The following is an 18,300-nucleotide window of genomic DNA, read 5'->3' on the forward strand; positions in this document are numbered from 1 at the left end:
CGCGTCCGTACGATGAGGCCCGAGGGAGGCCTTCATCCAGCAGTGGAGCCGCCGCATCACTGACCACGTGGCCCCTTCCCGCGTTACGTCACGCGCAGTTGCTCCGCGGTTGCGTCACCGCGGCCCGGAACCTTTCGGGGCACCCCCCCCCACCGCGTTCGTGTTTCCACCCGGAGCCCGGCACCCACGTGCGTGCGTTGTGGACGAGAGTCGGCATGGCGGCGATGTTTGGTGCTTCGCTTCGCGGCGGGTCGCGCTCGGCGCTGCGGCTGCTGGGGCTCGCACCTCCGCGGGGATCGTCGCTCTGCCGGCCGCGCCGTGGAGCCGCGGCTCAGGCGTCGCGCTGCGTGCGGGCCCTGAGCTCGGCCGCGCCGCCGCCGGCGTCTTGCGGGGCCCCGCACGGAGGCGTCGGGCAGAGGCCGCGCGGGGTCACCGAGCTGGGATGGCCGCACCGCCCGCCGCGGCGCCTCGCGTCCGCGCGGAGCGAGGGAGGCGACCGCGGGGCTCGAGGCCTCGGGGGAGACGATGCGGCCGAGGGTTCGGGCGGTGGTGGCGGTGGCGAGGAGGCGGGGAGCGGGGACGGTGGCGGCGGTGGTGCCGCCTTCTCCTCGCCCGGGATCACGGCGCTGGCGACGCTCGTGGTCCCAGAAGTGTTCCCCAACGTGCCCGCGATCGCGGTGTCTCGCAACCCCGTGTTCCCGCGCTTCATCAAGATCATCGAGGTGAAGGCTCCTGGGCTCCCCACACACACTCACTCTCCATCTCTCTCTCTGCTTGTGCTGTCATTCTCGCTGGTGTGTGTTGTGTTGAACTTCGTTCGCACCGTACGGAACCAGCCGTGCTAGTGGGAGGTGCGGGAAGCACTCGGCGCTCCGTCCACGCTCAATGACACCTTCCAAGACTCATCCCGTATTCTCTCTCACCCGCAACGCCCCCAGTACCCTTCAAACATCTTCCACACTCACTGTCACTCCGCCACCTTCTAGAATGATCTGCCCTCCCAACTGTTGACTTTCACCACCCCGTCCTCTCGCTTGCACCGCGGGGGTGGTTTGTGTTTGTTGATGGTAAATCTACGTCGAGTGACGAGTGCTGTGTGGTCGAGGTGGAGAGTGGTGAGTGGGAGCTGGTGGCTCGTGGTGGCGATGACTTCGGGGTAATGATGGTGCTGGCTGTGGTGGTGCTGGCTGTGGTGGTGCTGGCTGTGGTGGTGCTGGATGTGGTGGTGCTGGCTGTGGTGGTGCTGGCTGTGGTGGTGCTGGCCACCCACCCCCTCGTGTGTCGTGCCGGCCTTCGTAGGCGCTTGCTAACGGCACTTTCCCCTACAGTCTGTTAAGGCTGTTTAACACGGAGTACGCTTTCGCGACAAATATCCATAACAGGTTTTTTTCTTTGGGTTAGATTGCGTAAATATAAATGTGTCGTTAAACCCGCCACCACCCGACACAGCCAATTAGTAACGTTTGTCACGTAAACAGAACATGGCAATTCGTTACTAATACAACACACTGGTATGTTGGAGAGCAAAGCCACAACATTTACAATCTGAGTAAGACCTTTCCCTTGTAATTACAACCGGTATCATCAGGCGGCAGCCAGATTAGTGAAGAAATCCAGTTTCTGTTAAGGCTCTATGGGGGTATCTTTGTTTGGTGACAACTCGTGATGACTCAGGGTAATGATCTTGAAGATTCTAGATTAGAAGCTTTCGTAACTGCAAGGATTCATACTCTTTGGGGTTTTCGGTAAAGTAAAAATTGCCGTATCAAAATTGATACAGCAATTTTGCTATGACGGTTTCACCTGAAGACGGAAGCTTGTGTTGACTCCGAAACGTCGTGATTTAATTTAGTTGTTTTCTTTTTACGTGACTTTACCGAGCAATCCAAAGAGTATGTATCTTGAGGATGCTGGTTGTGATGGCTCGTGGTGGTGAGTGGTTAATGCTGGGGTTGGGTGTTGATAGTTTGCAACATCTCGTGGTGGTGAGGAGGAAGAGTGATGTCTGTGTTTCCGCGTGTGTCCGTGGAGGTGGTAGTGCAGCGGCTAGTTCGCTGCTCTAAGAACCCAGCGACCCGAGTTCGGTTCCCGCTCACAACCAACACCAGTGACAATTATCTGAAACGGTCCTGGGCCTCCCCTACGTCGACTGAGCCTCAAATGAGTAGCTGGTGCGGTGTGTAAACATCGCCGGATCCCCTGTGTGTCGTGCCGGCCTTCATCGGTGCTCGCTAACAGCACTTGCCCCAACAGTCTGTTCAAGGCTATACTGGGGATCTTTGTTTTTTTTTCTGCCCGTGTAGGTGAAGAACAAGGAGCTGATGGAGCTGTTGAGGAGGAAGGTTCGGCTCGCGCAGCCCTACGCGGGGGTCTTCCTCAAGCGAGACGACAGGTGTGGGAGACCACCACCATCACCCCCACCACCATCACCCCCACCACCATCACCCCCACCACCATCACCCCTGTCACCCCCACCACCCTCAACACCACCACCATCACCACCCCCGTCACCCTCAACACCACCACCATCACCACCCCCGTCACTACCACCACCACCACCCCCACCCTCAACACCACCACCACCACCATCACCATCACCCCCACCACTATCACCCCCGTCACCCCCATGAACCCCACCACCATCACCCCTGTCACCCCCACCACCCTCAACACCACCACCCCCACCACCCTCAACACCACCACCATCAACACCCCCACCACCCCCACCACCCTCAACAACACCACCATCACCGCCCCCGTCACCCCCACCACCACCACCCTCAACACCACTACCACCACCCCCACCCTCAACACCACCACCACCACCACCCTCAACACCACCACCCCCACCACTACCACCACCCCCACCCTCAACACCACCACCATCACCACCCCCACCACCCTCAACACCACCCCCACCACCCTCAACACCACCAGCACGAAAACAGCGTTATCCCAATCTATATTCGAGTATATCCCATTTGTCTGCTATGAAGAAGGGGCCGTTGCCTGAAACGTAGGGTGTTGAAACATTTTTTGTTTTCATTTTAAGGCAATGTTATTGACGAATGTGTTGAGATAGTGTTGTTTGTGCTTGTGCACCACTGCCCATGCAGTATCACAAACAACATCCACAGCAGGGGGTGTTATTGAGTCACATCCTGCTGCTTAGGTGTTCATTGCATGGCAATCACCACCCGTGTGTCGACTGTGTGCGAGTGCGTGTGTGCCGGAGGAGCTCTGATGGGTGTGTCCGTGTGTGTGGGGAGCGGTGGTGGAGTGGTTAGCACGCTGAACCATCAACCCAGCTACCTGAGCAAACCGGTCCTGGGCCCTCCCCTAGATCGACTCAGCCTCGAATGAGTACCTGGTGCGGTGTGTAAAACATCGCCATTGGGGGGAAAAAGGTGGCTGGGCGTGGTGCTGGCGACCCACCCCCTCGTGTGCCGTCCCGGCCTTCATTTGTGCACACTAAGAACACTTTTCGCACCTCCGATTAGCACAGTTGGCTATGTACGGTGCGAAAGAAATTCAGCGTACGTGCATTTTCCTAAAAGTCGGTTGAGGTTATACGATGATTGCGTGTGTCTCTGTGCAGTAACGAGGCGGACGCGGTGAGCAGTCTCGACGAGATCCACCCCGTGGGGACGTTCGTCCAGATCCACGAGATGCAGGACCTGGGCGACAAGCTGCGCATGATCGTCATGGGCCACCGGCGGTAGGACCACACTCGCGTCACACCGCTTACACCGGGGGTAGGACCACACTCGTGTCACACCGTTAACACCGGGGGTAGGACCACACTCGCGTCACACCGTTAACACCGGCGGTAGGGCCGCACTCGCGTCACACCGTTAACACCGGGGGTAGGACCACACTCGCGTCACACCGTTAACACCGGGGGTAGGATCACACTCGCGTCACACCGTTAACACCGGGGGTAGGACCACACTCGCGTCACACCGTTAACACCGGGGATAGGACCACACTCGCGTCACACCGTTAACACCGGGGGTAGGACCACACTTGCGTCACACCGTTAACACCGGGGGTAGGACCACACTCGCGTCACACCGTTAACACCGGGGGTAGGATCACACTCGCGTCACACCGTTAACACCGGGGGTAGGACCACACTCGCGTCACACCGTTAACACCGGGGGTAGGACCACACTCGTGTCACACCGTTAACACCGGGGGTAGGGCCGCACTCGCGTCACACCGCTACTGTTGGTGGTATCACCGGGACCATCGGCCTATTCGATTTACATACCACTGTCATCCAGCAGCATTCCTTCACGCGAATTAAACCTTCGTAGATGGTGGCGGACGCTTGAGGAAGCTTCATCCAGCAGTGGATCGACCATGCCTGATGGTGATGAAACCAAATTTAACGAGCGCAGTCATCATTGACCACGCTGCCCCCCCCCTCCCAACCCACCTGCCCCCCAGGATCCGGATCACACGCGCGCTCGACGCCGACCCCGAGATGATGGTCATGACCCCGCAGGCAGAAGCGGACGAGACCGCGACCCCGGGCGACCCCGAGCAGGAAGGGCGACCCCGGGGTCGACGCTGGCGCCGGGAGAGGGGCGGGCGCCCCTTGGAGACGGTGCCCCCCGCGCCTGGCGCCCCGGGGGGCCCCGAGGAGGTGGCGGAGGTGGCGGCGGGGGGCGGCACGGGCCCCGTGGGGGTGGAGCCGCTGGGAGGGGAGGACGCGGGGGGGGCGAGTGAGGAGGTGCTGATGGTGGAGGTGGAGAACGTGGTGCACGAGGAGTTCACGCACACCGAGGAGGTCAAGGTGCGTCGTATTGAGAGGTCGCGCCAAACGGGCACAGGTTTGACGGAGAGATAGGTCAGATAGGTCAGAATCAGAATCTTTATTCATATTGGAGGAATCCGATGAGCTATAAAGCTCTTTCTCACAGATGTCCAGTAAGGGCGGGTCAGAAGGAGTTCTCAGAGATACCGCAAATGGCGATTGTTGAGAGGTCCCGAAATGCAACTGTGACTGTGTGTGTCTGGGCGCGCTGATTGCACGTGTTCAGTGTGTGTCTCCTTGTCTCGTGTGTGTCTCCCCGACTCCCCGTGTGTCTGCATGTGTCGTCTCCGTGTGTCCACGTTTCACCGTGCGTCTCCACGTCCCTGTCTCCCGTGTCACCACGTGTCCCTCCGTGTCGACCTGTGCGTCTGTGCTCCTCCACTTGTCCCCCTGTGTGTCATTTTGTCTCTCGATGTGTCTCCGTGTTCCCGTTTGTCCGTGTCCCTCCGTGTGTGCCTGTGTCCTCTTGCCCCGCCTCTTATCGTGTATCTCCCCGCGTGTCCCCATGTCTGCCCACGTGTTCTCCCCACATCTCCCCGTCTCCCGTTGTTGTCCCCGTGCGCCAGGCCCTGACGGCGGAGATCGTGAAGACGATCCGCGACATCATCGCGCTGAACCCGCTGTACCGCGAGTCGGTGGTGCAGATGATGCAGGCCGGGCAGCGCGTCATCGACAACCCCATCTACCTGAGCGACATGGGGGCGGCGCTGACCGGGGCGGAGTCGCACGAGCTGCAGGACGTGCTGGAGGAGACCAACGTGAGCTGGGGGTAGGGTGGGGGGGTTGGGAGCGCGGGGATATTACGCAGAGACTAAGATCTACCTCCCCTAACCATGCAGCCTTTAGCAGGCTCTTGGGGCGATCAGCTGTTACGTCGGCACTCGCACGTCATCGTGTCCGTGTGTCACCACGTCCCTGTCTCCCGTGCGACAGTGTGTCTCTCCGTGTCGACCCGTGTGTCCTTGCGATCGCGTACTCCAGCTCGCACGCGCACACACACTCGCGTGCCCGTACACACTTACACTCGTGTGCTCGCACACACGCGAGCGCTCACACGTGTGCCCGTACACACTTACACTCGCGTGCTCGCACACACTTTCACTCGCGTGCTCGCACACACTTACACTCGCGTGCTCGCACACACTTACACTCGCGTGCTCGCACACACTTACACTCGCGTGCTCGCACACACACTCGCGTGCTCGCACACACTTACACTCGCGTGCTCGCACACACTTACACTCGCGTGCTCGCACACACTTACACTCGCGTGCCCGTACACACTTACACTCGCGTGCCCGTACACACTTACACTCGCGTGCCCGTACACACTTACACTCGCGTGCTCACACACACACTCGCGTGCTCGCACACACTTACACTCGTGTGCCCGTACACACTTTCACTCGCGTGCCCGTACACACTTTCACTCGCGTGCTCGCACACACGCGAGCGCTCACACGCGTGATCGTGCGTGTGAGCGTTAACAGATCCCCAAGAGGCTGTACAAGGCGCTGTCACTGCTGAAGAAGGAATTTGAGCTGAGCAAACTCCAGCAGAGGCTTGGGCGAGAGGTGAGAAGCCCGGTTCTCCCGGTCTCTTTTTCTACCCTCTGTCTCTCTCTCTCTCTCAGCCTCTCTCCCCACTCATTATTTCATAATGACAACGATTATCTTCGTCATCAAACACGTACTGTAACTGCATCACATACAAAACGGTACACACGGAGGCGCGCATAGATTAGGATGTTTTTGGCAAATCATTTTTGAGCAAGGGGGCAACACTCGATCCCATACAGAAGGCAATGATGATATCAGTCCACACTTTGCTGGTACCGCCATCTCCCAACTCGTGATGCACCCACCACGTTCTCCACCTCGACCATCAATACCTCTTCGCTGGCCCCCACCGCGTCCTCCCAGCGGCTCCCCTCCCATGCGGCCCATGCTCCCCACACCGCCTCCTTCTCCTCGAGGCCTCTTCCCACTTCCTCGGGCCCCCCGCTGGGCGTCTGTCGTGGGGGTGGGGGCACGGCCTCAGAGGGGCGGCCCCCTCCTCTCCCCAGCGCGGGATCGCAGGTCGCCACGCGTGTAGCCCCCCCCAACGCCCGGCCCTCTCCCTGCTGCGTCTTCCTCCACGCGACGCCGCCGCCGCCGCTGCCGCCCTCGCAGGTGGAGGAGAAGATCAAGCAGACGCACAGGAAGTACCTGCTGCAGGAGCAGCTGAAGATCATCAAGAAGGAGCTGGGCCTGGAGAAGGACGACAAGGACGCCATCGCGGAGCGCATGCGCGAGCGCCTCTCCAACCTCGTGGTGCCGCCCCACGTCGTCCCCGTCATCGAGGAGGAGCTGAGCAAGCTGGCGCTGCTCGACAACCACTCCTCCGAGTTCAAGTGAGGGCAGCGGCGCACGGGAGAATCCGATGAGCTATGGAGCTTTTTTTCACACGTGTCCAGTCGGGGCACGGGGGTCACGTTACAACGACAAACAGTCTGTTACAGCTACACGTTAAATCTCTGTCTTTATGATGTTGGTATGATGATGTGGTACGTATGATGCCCTCAGTGTGACGAGGAACTACCTGGACTGGCTGACGAGCGTGCCGTGGGGCCGCGTGAGCGAGGAGACGCTAAAGATCGGGCGAGCGCGCGAAGTCCTGGAGCAGGACCACTACGGCATGGATGACATCAAGGCCCGCATCCTGGTGGGGACCACAGCCACCGCCACCACAGCCATGGAGCAAATACACCACAAGCACAACAACAAATACACCACAAGCACAACTACAAATACACCACAACAACAAATACACCACAACAACAACTACAAATACACCACAACAACAACTACAAATACACCACAAGCACAACAACAAATACACCACAAGCACAACAACCACAACAAGAACCGTTTAAGATAATCGTCACCGATGTTGATTGTGAGCGGGAATCAAACTTGAGTGTCCGGGTTTGTAGCGCAGTGGGCTAACCAACCACCGCACCACTGCTCAGTGTACACAAAGACACAGATCCCCCATCTAGCCTTAACAATAATCGTCACTGGTGTTGGCCGTTAATGGGAATCGAATTCGGGTCATTGGGTTTGTATCGCAGCGCGCAAACCACTGCACCACCTCTCCCCATAGTGTACAAACACACGCGCGCGAGTACACACACAGCTTTCGCCCACCCTGATCTCACTCTACCCCCTGCCCCCACTACCTACCGTACGTACGTGTACACACACACACGCGTACACACACGCACGTACGCAGGAGTTCATCGCCGTGAGCCACCTGCGCGGCACGACGCAGGGCAAGATCCTGTGCTTCCACGGCCCCCCCGGCGTGGGGAAGACGTCGATCGCGCGCTCCATCGCCCACGCGCTCAATCGCGAGTACTTCCGCTTCAGCGTGGGCGGCATGACGGACGTGGCCGAGATCAAGGGGCACCGCCGCACCTACGTGGGCGCCATGCCCGGCAAGATCATCCAGTGCCTGAAAAAGACCAAGACGGAGAACCCGCTTATCCTCATCGACGAGGTGAGAAGCCCGTGCGTGTGTGTGCGTGTGTGTGTGTGTGCGCATGCCCAAGCAGCTTCTGTTTGGCTGGGAGAGGGGGTTAAATGGGCATGACACGGGATGGAGAAGAGATGGGCTGATGCGGTACGAGAGGATGTGGAGCTGAGTGGACTTGCTGATGACTGGTACAAGTGATGTCAAGATCGGCCTCTATGGAGAAGGCTCGTGAAGGACGCTACTGGTCAGTTGGAGGCAATCGCCCTCCAACAACAACAGAGGGCAGAGGAGTGACGCTCACAACAACGAGCGGAACGCCGGATGGCTAAAATACAGCAAAGTTGGCACAGTAGGGGGCACAGCTGGGGCATATGCCAGTCATCTTAGTCAACCCATGGCAGCTGGGCCTGTGCCGTGACCTCCGGTCAGCAAGCCTTCCACACTTCACGTGGCCTCAAAGTGCACCTGGCATGGCACAAGCGCTGTGTGTATGTACTTGTTTTGTGTATGTACGGTTTGATTCCCGCTCACAGCCATCACCAGTGACTATTATCTGAACTGGTCCTGGGCCTCCCGTAAGTCGACTCGGCTTCAAATGAGTACCTGGTGCGATGTGTAAACGTCACCACTAGGGAGACAAAGGCGGCCAGGCTTGGTGTTGGCCACCCACCCCCTCGTGCACCGTGCCAGCCTTCATAGGTGCTCGCTAACAGCACTTGCCCCTACAGTCCGTTAAGGTTACACGGGGGATCTTTGTCTTTGTTGTCTGTGTAGCGGTTAGTGCGCTGCGCTAGAAAACCCGGTGACCCAAGTTCGATTCCACTCACGGCCAACACTGGCGACGATTACCTGAACTGGTCTTGGGCCTCCCCTAGATCGACTCGGCCTCCGCAAAGGAACAGATTTCACAGCTCGTAAACAGACCAGGAACGCATGGCGCACGTCATGCCTGGCATTCATGCCACGTGCACCAGTTGTGTGAAAAGATTTAAAGCAATGGACTAATTCCAATTTAAATTATTTTCACAGTGTTTATTTCTATAAGGATCTTGAATTCATTCTTTTTCTCCGTTATATTTATCAAATTCGGGGTCTCCTTTGCTTAGCCGACTGCCACTCCACGAGAATGCTTTCCCCCGGTAACGTGGTCGCTGTCCCCGTTTCCACGGCGACCAGGTGGACAAGATTGGCCGCGGTTACCAGGGCGACCCGTCGTCCGCGCTGCTCGAGCTGCTGGACCCCGAGCAGAATGCCAACTTCCTGGACCACTACCTCGACGTGACCATCGACCTCTCCAAGGTGAGGCCGCTTGACCCCGTGACCCCTGGTGACCTTCCACCTCCCTCCATCAAACTATTACTACTTTTATTTTACCAGGTAAGGCCCACTGAGCTACATAGCTCTTTATCAGAAGCGACCTGGCCACAAATAATAGCTCAACAAAGTGGCTTGTCACGTGGACATTTATAGCAGCCAAAATGTGCAGGGAAAACCCGGGGGACCTTGAGAAAATCCACACGACCATGGGGAGAACTCCAAATATACAGGCATTGGGGTCTGGATCGCACCTTGATGCTTGACTGGCTGCCCCGTCGATTGACTTGACCCCTGACCCATTGACCCACCTTCCCCCAAGGTGCTGTTCATCTGCACGGCGAACGTGCTGGACACGATCCCCGAGCCGCTGCGAGACCGCATGGAGATGATCGCCGTGTCGGGATACGTGGCGCAGGAGAAGCTCGCTATCGCCGAGGCAACTATCACACATCCACCTCTTCGTCGAACTCGCCTCGTCACACAAACCACGCGCGCGTACGCACACACACGCACCCTCGTCACGTGCGCGCGTCCTACACACACCTCGGCACGCGCGTACACGATCGTTGTAGTCCACAGCTTGCCGAACACACCGCATCTCGCACACGCCACCGCACTCCACGCTTCATCACACACTCGGGCAAAGATCCGCCGTATAGCCTTAACAGACTGTTAGGGTAAGTGCAGCTAGCGAGCACCGATGAAAGCCGGTACGGCACACAAGGGGGTGGGTGGCCAGCACCACATCCGGGTGCCTTTTTCTCCCCAATAGCGAACCGCTGCGCCACCGCTCCCCACATACCATCATGTTCACACACTTCATCACAACCTTGAACATGCGCGCACAACTCAACATCTCCCACCCCCTCTCCGCCCCCCCTCCCACCGTAGAAGTACCTGGTGCCACAGGTGCAGACAGGCACGGGACTCACGGACGGGCGGGCGTCCATCACGGCGGACGCGCTCGCGATCCTCATCCGGCAGTACTGCAGGGAGAGCGGCGTGCGCAACCTGCAGAAGCAGATCGAGAAGGTGAGATTGTGAGGGTGAGAGAGAGGGCAGCATGTGAGAGAGAGTGAGACAGAGAGAGTACTGCAAAGGGAGTACGGTCCGGCTGGTGGAGGGCCAGTGAAAGCTCGTCATCGCGGTTGTGGCAGTGACGGCATTGGTGGTGGTATTGATGTTTATGCCGATGGCTGTGTGAGATTGTTGGTGTTGGTGACAGTGGTGCTGGTAGTGACGGTGGTGACGGTGGTGGTGTCGGTGTTCCGGAAGGCCGCATTCCGGCTCGGGTAGTGTCAAAAAGGGCATGTTTTCAATGGTAGTGGTGTTTGTGTTGACGACGCTGATGGCTATGTGTAATTGATGGTGTTGTTGACGGTGGTGGTGGCGGTTGTGGTGTAGGTGTTCCGGAAGGCCGCATTGCGGCTCAGGTAGTTTCATAAAGGGCATGTTTTCAATGGTAGTGGTGTTTGTGTTGACGACGCTGATGGCTATGTGTAATTGATGGTTTTGATGACGGTGGTGGCGGTCGTGGCGGCGGTTGTGGTGTAGGTGTTCCGGAAGGCCGCGTTCCGGCTGGTGGAGGGTGATGCGGAGAGCGTCACCGTGGACACCGGGAACCTGCAGGACTTTGTGGGGAAGCCGGTATTCACCGTGGACCGCATGTACGACGTGACGCCGCCCGGCGTCGTCATGGGTCTGGCGTGGACCGCCATGGGTGCGTCGCAAAGGCCTCCCCCCCTCCCTTCGCCCCCTTCGCTGCCGCGCCCACCAACGCCGTCACTGTCGACAGCCCTGTCTCCCCCAGCGTGATAACGAAAATAATGATTATATAGTAACTGTGGTATGGGCGGTATCGCTCTTACAGCGCAGGGCCATCGTCACAGGGACGGCCTGCCCTGGTTTCTTAATAGGAGGCGACGATGGCTGCTGTGTGTGTGTGATTCCACGTTGACTAATTTACTGTCATTTTTTTAAATTGTATTTTGCAAATTTGGATCGTGACGGCGGCACAAGACGACAGCCTGCTCGTTACCACGTGATAGCCCGCTCGTTTGCCACAATAGCCCGCACGTTTACTACGATAGCCTGCTCGTTTGAGTTCTAGACGCCCAACCGCGATGTAACCATGATGTAACTGCGTTCTCAACCTCGCCGACCGCAGGCGGCTCGACGCTGTTTGTGGAGACGTCACTGCGCCGACCCCGCGACCCGGAGACCAAGGAAGGGACGCTGGAGGTGACGGGGCAGCTGGGCGACGTGATGAAGGAGAGCGCGCGCATCGCGTACACGTTCGCGCGCTCCTTCCTCATGCAGCACGATCCCGGCAACGAGACGCTCACCAGCTCGCACCTCCACCTACACGTGCCTGAGGTACATTTGTGTGGGTGCGCGCGTGGGCGTGTGCGCATGCTTTGTGGGTGTGTGTACAAACCCAGTGACCCGAATTCGATTCCTGCTCAAGGCCAACGTCTGTGATGAATACCTGAACCACAGACCTGTGTCTCCCCTAGGTTGGCTCGGTCACAAATTGGTATCTGGTGTGATGTGTAAACATCGTCGCTAAGGGACAAAGCGGGCCAGGCATGGTCCTGGCCCTCTTCAAAGAGCTATTAACGTTTAAATCTACATTGAAAATTAATTTCTTTACAACTGCTTTTTGTGTTGAGTTTGTTGTCCTTCCGGTTGGCTACCTGCAAAAGCGAACGAATTTCAACATACATACGCCGGCCTTCATAGGTGCTCGTGAACAGCACTTGCCCCAACGTTCTGCTGAAGGCTATGCGGGGGAATCCTTATCATTGTGCGCTCGCAGGGTGCGACGCCCAAGGACGGGCCGAGTGCCGGCTGCACCATCGTGACGGCGCTGCTGTCGCTGGCGCTGGGCCGCGCCGTGCGGCAGGACCTCGCCATGACGGGGGAGGTGTCGCTCACAGGCAAAATCCTCCCGGTGGGCGGCATCAAGGAGAAGACGATCGCGGTGAGTCTATTATTATTTTACAAGGTAAGGCCCACTGAGCTATGTAGCTGTTTTTCAGAAGCGACCTGGGTACAAATGATAGCTCAACGAAGTGGTTTGTCGTGTGGAAATGTATAGCGGCCAAATACTCTAAACGCATGTTTCTAAATGTGGAGGGAAAAATCTAAGGACTTGGAAAAAAATCCACGTGACCACGAGGAGAACATGCAAATTCAAAATATACAGGAATCATGGTTGGGATCGAACCCACAACCTCCTGGAAACCAGGCGAAGTAGTTAACATCTCGCCACCATGGTGTACCCCCCTTACACAATATTGTACCCTTACCCGCACTCTTAACTCACACCCCCCACGCGTGTGCGTGCGTCAGGCGCGGCGAGCGGGAGTCACCTGCATGATCCTCCCCGCGGAGAACCGGAAGGACTTCTCGGACCTGGCGTCGTACATCACTGAGGGCCTTGAGGTCCACTTTGTGGACCACTACAGCCAGATCGTTGGCGTGGCCTTCCCGCCGGAGCAGAGCTGATCTCTCCCCCCACCCCCCTCACGCGCGCACACGCACAAACATGGCCTCAAATCGGCCCAAAGACTTGAACCCGAGCCCGGTGCGGTGCTCACCGAGCCACCGACAAGCGGCGTCCGCGCGGGAAGGTGGAGCGACATTGGTAGAGTTGTGGAGACACGTGGGTGGAGTGGGCAGCGTATCGGCTGTGGTCACTGCTCCGGTGTTCGGCTGGTGAACTAAGCCGGCCTTAACCGTAGCCGGGTGGCCTTTGTGTGGACTCGTATGGCCGTCCGTCATTGTGTCGCCGTTCTGCCTACGAGCCCAGCACGACCCCGGCTGAGCTGGACACGCTGCGTAGGACCTCCACTTCGTACCTCCGTCGTGCCGGGGTCAGCGACGCCACGGTGGCCCCGCAGCTTACTCACGTCATCGTTCACGCAGCGTACCATCGCTGTCGCCATCGCTGTCGCCATCGCCACCATCGTCGGACGCCGACCTCCGCGGGCGTCCCGCGCCGTGGCCTTGGAAGTCGAGTTTCTGAGAAAGAGTCTCTCGATGTAGTTTTAGCTCCGCTTACGCGCACCTAGTGTGCACCTACCGCCTGATTAATCGGTTTCGTACGGTTTTTATAGCGTGCACCCCCTACGCCCCCCCCCCTTCCCGAGTGGGTCCACGATGAGTGACGTGGTAGGTGCCTCCGACCCCCAGCACCTGCGATGAGGTCAAACGCTGGCGTAGCTCGCCGCCGCCGCCACAACCCCGTCATCGTTTGCCTCCGCTGGCCGCAGCCCCGGCCCCATCACTGCGGCGGTGTGGCCTCGCCGATTGTGGAGTCACGGTTTCGGTGTGGGTCTGTGTCCATGCTGCTGCTGTAGTTTGCGCTACGGCGACTGTGTCAAGTGTCGATTGGGCAACCGCGAGCTAAGCCCGGCCTGAGCAGACGGGGATTATGAGCTGATAGTGATAAATATACATTGTAAAGATGTCTAATCTATAATAAATTACCTGAATCAGGTGCCTGTTTGTGTCTTGGCTGCTGCCGTCGTGCAGGCGCTCGGTGGAGCGTTGCGTCCAAGGACCGCGGGGGGTTGCGACGTCTTTGGAAGACCATCCAGCGGTAGATGGAGCATAGCTGGTGATCGAGCATTTCTGGTGAAAAGCAGAATCTTTACATAAATTATTTGGTGATCATGCTGCGTTGGCAGTGGTACACAAGTGCAAATAAAACACTCATTCGTCATATTCTTGGTTCTTTCGGTAAAGTCACGTAAACATTTTAAAAGCAAAAAACCCACGACGTTTCGATCGCAACACAAGCGGTCTTCTTCAGGTGGATTTCAGAAAGATGGAAGACGTCTTCCGGAAGATGGAGATGTATTCCGGAAGATGTCTTCCGTCTCACAGGAAGACGTCTTCCGGAAGATGCCGTAAACCTTCCGGAAAACGTTTTTCAGAACGATGGAAGATGTCTTCCGGAAGATGGAGAGTATTCCGGAAGACGTCTTCCGGAAGATGGAGATGTATTCTGGAAGACGTCTTCCGTCTCACAGGAAGACGTCTTCCGGAAGATGCCATAAACCTTCCGGAAGGCGTATTTCAGAATGATGGAAGATGTCTTCCGGAAGATGGAGAGTATTCCGGAAGACGTCTTCCGGAAGATGGAGATGTATTCGGGAATGCGTCTTCTGTAAGACATCCGTCTTTTGAAAGATGCTCGTCAGTTAAGATTTTTTTTAAAGTATGCTTTGGAGGCCCATTTCCCTAAACATCGCCTTTCGTATATTGATTTTAAGGCCACACTGTTATCGACCATTGTTTATCTGCTGACATTGGCGCGCCCAAGTCCTTTGTAACGGCTCGTCGTCATGGAAACCCAAAAAGTTTCGCGCCAAAAAAGGGGCAACCGTTGGTGACGTCACCACCTCCGCTCGTGGCCACGCCCACTTGCGAGCTGAGCACTTTCACCTTGTAAAGCCCTGGCAAGCGTTAACGTTGATTTTATTTAAAAACAAACAAAAAAATCTCGTCTGTCATTCATTACAACGCGCATCGCAGGCACCGTTGTGTTAACTGTTTAAGAAAAAAAGTCCGCTTCGGTCGGAAGAAGAGGTTGAGGGCCGGTGTGTGTGGAGACTTTGCGTTTGCGTGGCAGCCGTGAAACATGAACAAAAAACACACAGATCACGGCTGTTGGCGTGGGGAGGACACGAGAAGATGCTATCACGGCCTCCGTTGTACTGGACGCTGCTTGTGGCGAGCAGTGGAACAACGCGGACGAACAGAATAAACCTCTAATTCTAGACCCAACGTCGTATTTTTTTAATTTTCTTTTTAATTTTCTTTGAACCTATCTACGTGACTTTACCGAAAGAATAAACCCCTCATTCTAGACTCAAACATAATCACACCACTTCTCCTGTTTAACACGCAGTACGCTTGCGCGACCGATATCCATAACAGGTTTTATCCTTTGGTTTAGATCGCGTAGATATAAACGTGTCGTTAAACCCGCCACCACCCGACACAGCCAATTGGTAAGATTTGTCACGTAAACAGAACGTGCCAATTCGTTACTAGTACAGCACACCGGTGTGTTAGCTGAGTAAACCAACTACAATATTTACAATCTGAGTACGACGTTTCGCCAGTAATTACGACTAGCATCATCAGGCGGACAGCCAGATTTGTGAGGGCATCCTCTGGTTTGGTTCCTCCTGGCTTTTACATTCCTCCTGTCAGCAGACCCTGGTGCAACTGTAGTGTTGTAAATGACGGACGAATAAACTCCTTCTTTAAGGCACACACTGTTTATTGTTTTCTTAATACAGTCCCTATCGCACAAGGGGTATACCGTCCCCTTATTCGTTACCCTGAGGAGGTACAGCCTCCAAACTTTGCAAAGCTTAACACTCAAGTGTATACTCTTAGGTTTTTTCGGTAAAGTCACGTAGGTAAAAAATTTAAATTAATAAAAGTAAAATAAAACAAATAGATGTTTTTTTATTTGTTTTATTTTTAATTTGTTTTATTTTACTTTTATTATTTTTTTTTTACCTACGTGACTTTACCGAAAAAACCTAAGAGTATGAATCATTGCAGTCACGAAAGCTTCAAATCTAGACTCAAGTCTATCTCCGATCCTAAGGAGGTACAGCCTCCGGACTTTGGCAGGAGCTATCTCAATCTCCCTGCTAACCTAGCGTCCTCCGGCTGGGACCTAGGGGAGGCTCACTGACCCACCGCTGGCCCGGTGGGTCCCCGACCTCTGGTCGCTCAGGACCTTCGCCCTTACAAGGGCGAGAAGGCTGGGAGCCAGGGTCCTGCCTATCCAGGACCTATTCTCCCTTGACCACTGGTTACACTGAGCCTCAGCCCTTACAAGGGCTGGAAGGCTTGGTCCAGGGTCCTAGCTGTCTTCAGCCAGATTGAGTCTTCGTGCAGGCAGAACTGCCCAGAGCTCTCAGCGCTCTGGCCTTTATACTGGTTCGTGGCTGAATTCGTCCAATCCCAGGCCACTTTTGGAACCTTCTGATTGGTCCTTCCCAATCTGGCGTTTGGATCCTGCATGACCTCAGTTGACCCTGACCGTTTACCGAGCGGGAAAACTGTGTTTTCGATCCGCTCTCTCGCGGATCGCCGAACAGCGAGTAGTTATTACCACTACAAACCATCAAACCGCATCCGAACATCAATAGGCCGATGCTGCACATATTTTTTATAAATGTTAAATTAAACACAAGCCAGAGTGGTGAGATTGTGGCCACGCAGCCCAAACTATAGACCGTATCGTTAAAACCACAGAGATACTAGATACCTCTCTTCAAATACTCATAGAAATACAGAGACCCACAGACACACACGTACACATATAAATGCACAGACTTAGAGATACATAAAGACGCATAGAGATTCGTAGAGACAGAGACTCATTGATAACATTAAAGACGAACCACGGCACAGTGCGGTAGTGTGATTGTGGCCACGCAGCGCAATTTATTCACCACAAAGTAAACCGCTGAAGCCTTCACGAAGAGAGAATATTAAAGCTTACACTCTCTCTCAAAGCCTAGCAGCCCTCGGACACCACACACACGGGTCATCATTTAGCTCCCCAGCATATTGTGCTACACGCAATGTGCTCGAGGTCTATGGGTGACCGAGCTTCTTCACGTGTAGCCCCCCGGCTATGGAACTCTCTTCCACGACATTTCAGATGGATCTCTCTTATATTTACGTGATATCTCTAACACCCAAAAAAAACACCGATATTATGGAGCTCTCTGAGCCTGTGGACATTTTTTTCGCTTCCGCTTATTAAACTTTTAGTTCATTCAGTAAATTATTCTTAACATGTATTTATATTGTTAATGGAGTCAATGGGGGGGGGGCATGGGCCAATGTAGTCAATGGGGGGGGGGGTAATGGAGTCAATGGGGGGCCATGGAGTGAATGGGGGGGCAATGGAGTGAATGGGGGGCCATGGAGTGAATGGGGGGGGGCAATGGAGTGAATGGGGGGGCGGCAATGTAGTCAATGGGGGGGGGCACGGAGTGAATGGGGGGCAATGTAGTCAATGGGGAGGGGGCACGGAGTGAATGGGGGGCAATGTAGTCAATGGGGGGGGGGCGCGGGCCAATGCAGTCAATGGGAGGGGGGGTGGAGTCAATTGGGGGGAGGGCGCGGGCCAATGGAGTCGATGGGGGGAGGAACCAATGGCATCAATGAAGGAGGCGGGCCAATAGAGTCCATGGGGGAGGGGGGGGGCACGCCGCCTTTGTCCCCCATTGAAACAAAGCGCAAACCTTCCGGTGTGGAGCCTTCTCCATTGACAGCATCGTGGAAAATAACTTTGAGCAAGCGCAGTGTTACCCCCCCCCACTGCCACAATCGCAGTATGCGAGATAACTCTGCTCGCGCTCACGAGGAGGGTGCGGGGAAAATTAGACGATTTTTTTTCTCCATCGCTGCAATTAATTAATAAAAGAGCTATTACCAGAAACGTTTGCCTGTATCGTGTTTTATTCTTTAGAGGGGCAATGTTGTTGCGAACGGTGTGGAGTTCGCGTGTGTTGTTTGTGCAATTATTAATTAAAATGTTAATTAATTATTTTCTGCACCTCACCGAAAATAAAAAAAAGCGCGGGAACCAAGAAACG

The 18,300-nt window shown here is 55.8% G+C and overlaps 1 protein-coding gene across 1 annotated transcript; it reads left to right on the plus strand.

Annotated features, from left to right (window-relative positions):
- Nucleotides 1-170: 170 nt before the first annotated feature.
- On the plus strand, nucleotides 171-14,159 carry LONP1 (lon peptidase 1, mitochondrial). Its single transcript, XM_078617270.1, has 16 exons — nucleotides 171-722; nucleotides 2,304-2,392; nucleotides 3,599-3,718; nucleotides 4,453-4,801; nucleotides 5,389-5,580; nucleotides 6,313-6,396; nucleotides 6,994-7,214; nucleotides 7,387-7,525; nucleotides 8,096-8,362; nucleotides 9,515-9,637; nucleotides 9,975-10,091; nucleotides 10,547-10,687; nucleotides 11,210-11,375; nucleotides 11,823-12,031; nucleotides 12,474-12,638; nucleotides 13,010-14,159. The coding sequence occupies exons 1-16, from the start codon at nucleotides 216-218 to the stop codon at nucleotides 13,163-13,165; spliced, it is 3,045 nt and encodes a 1,014-aa protein (XP_078473396.1). The 5' UTR covers nucleotides 171-215; the 3' UTR covers nucleotides 13,166-14,159.
- Nucleotides 14,160-18,300: the final 4,141 nt, after the last annotated feature.

Source organism: Lampetra planeri, chromosome 53 (assembly GCF_965212315.1).
Source record: "Lampetra planeri chromosome 53, kcLamPlan1.2.h2, whole genome shotgun sequence".
Taxonomy (NCBI): domain Eukaryota; kingdom Metazoa; phylum Chordata; class Hyperoartia; order Petromyzontiformes; family Petromyzontidae; genus Lampetra; species Lampetra planeri.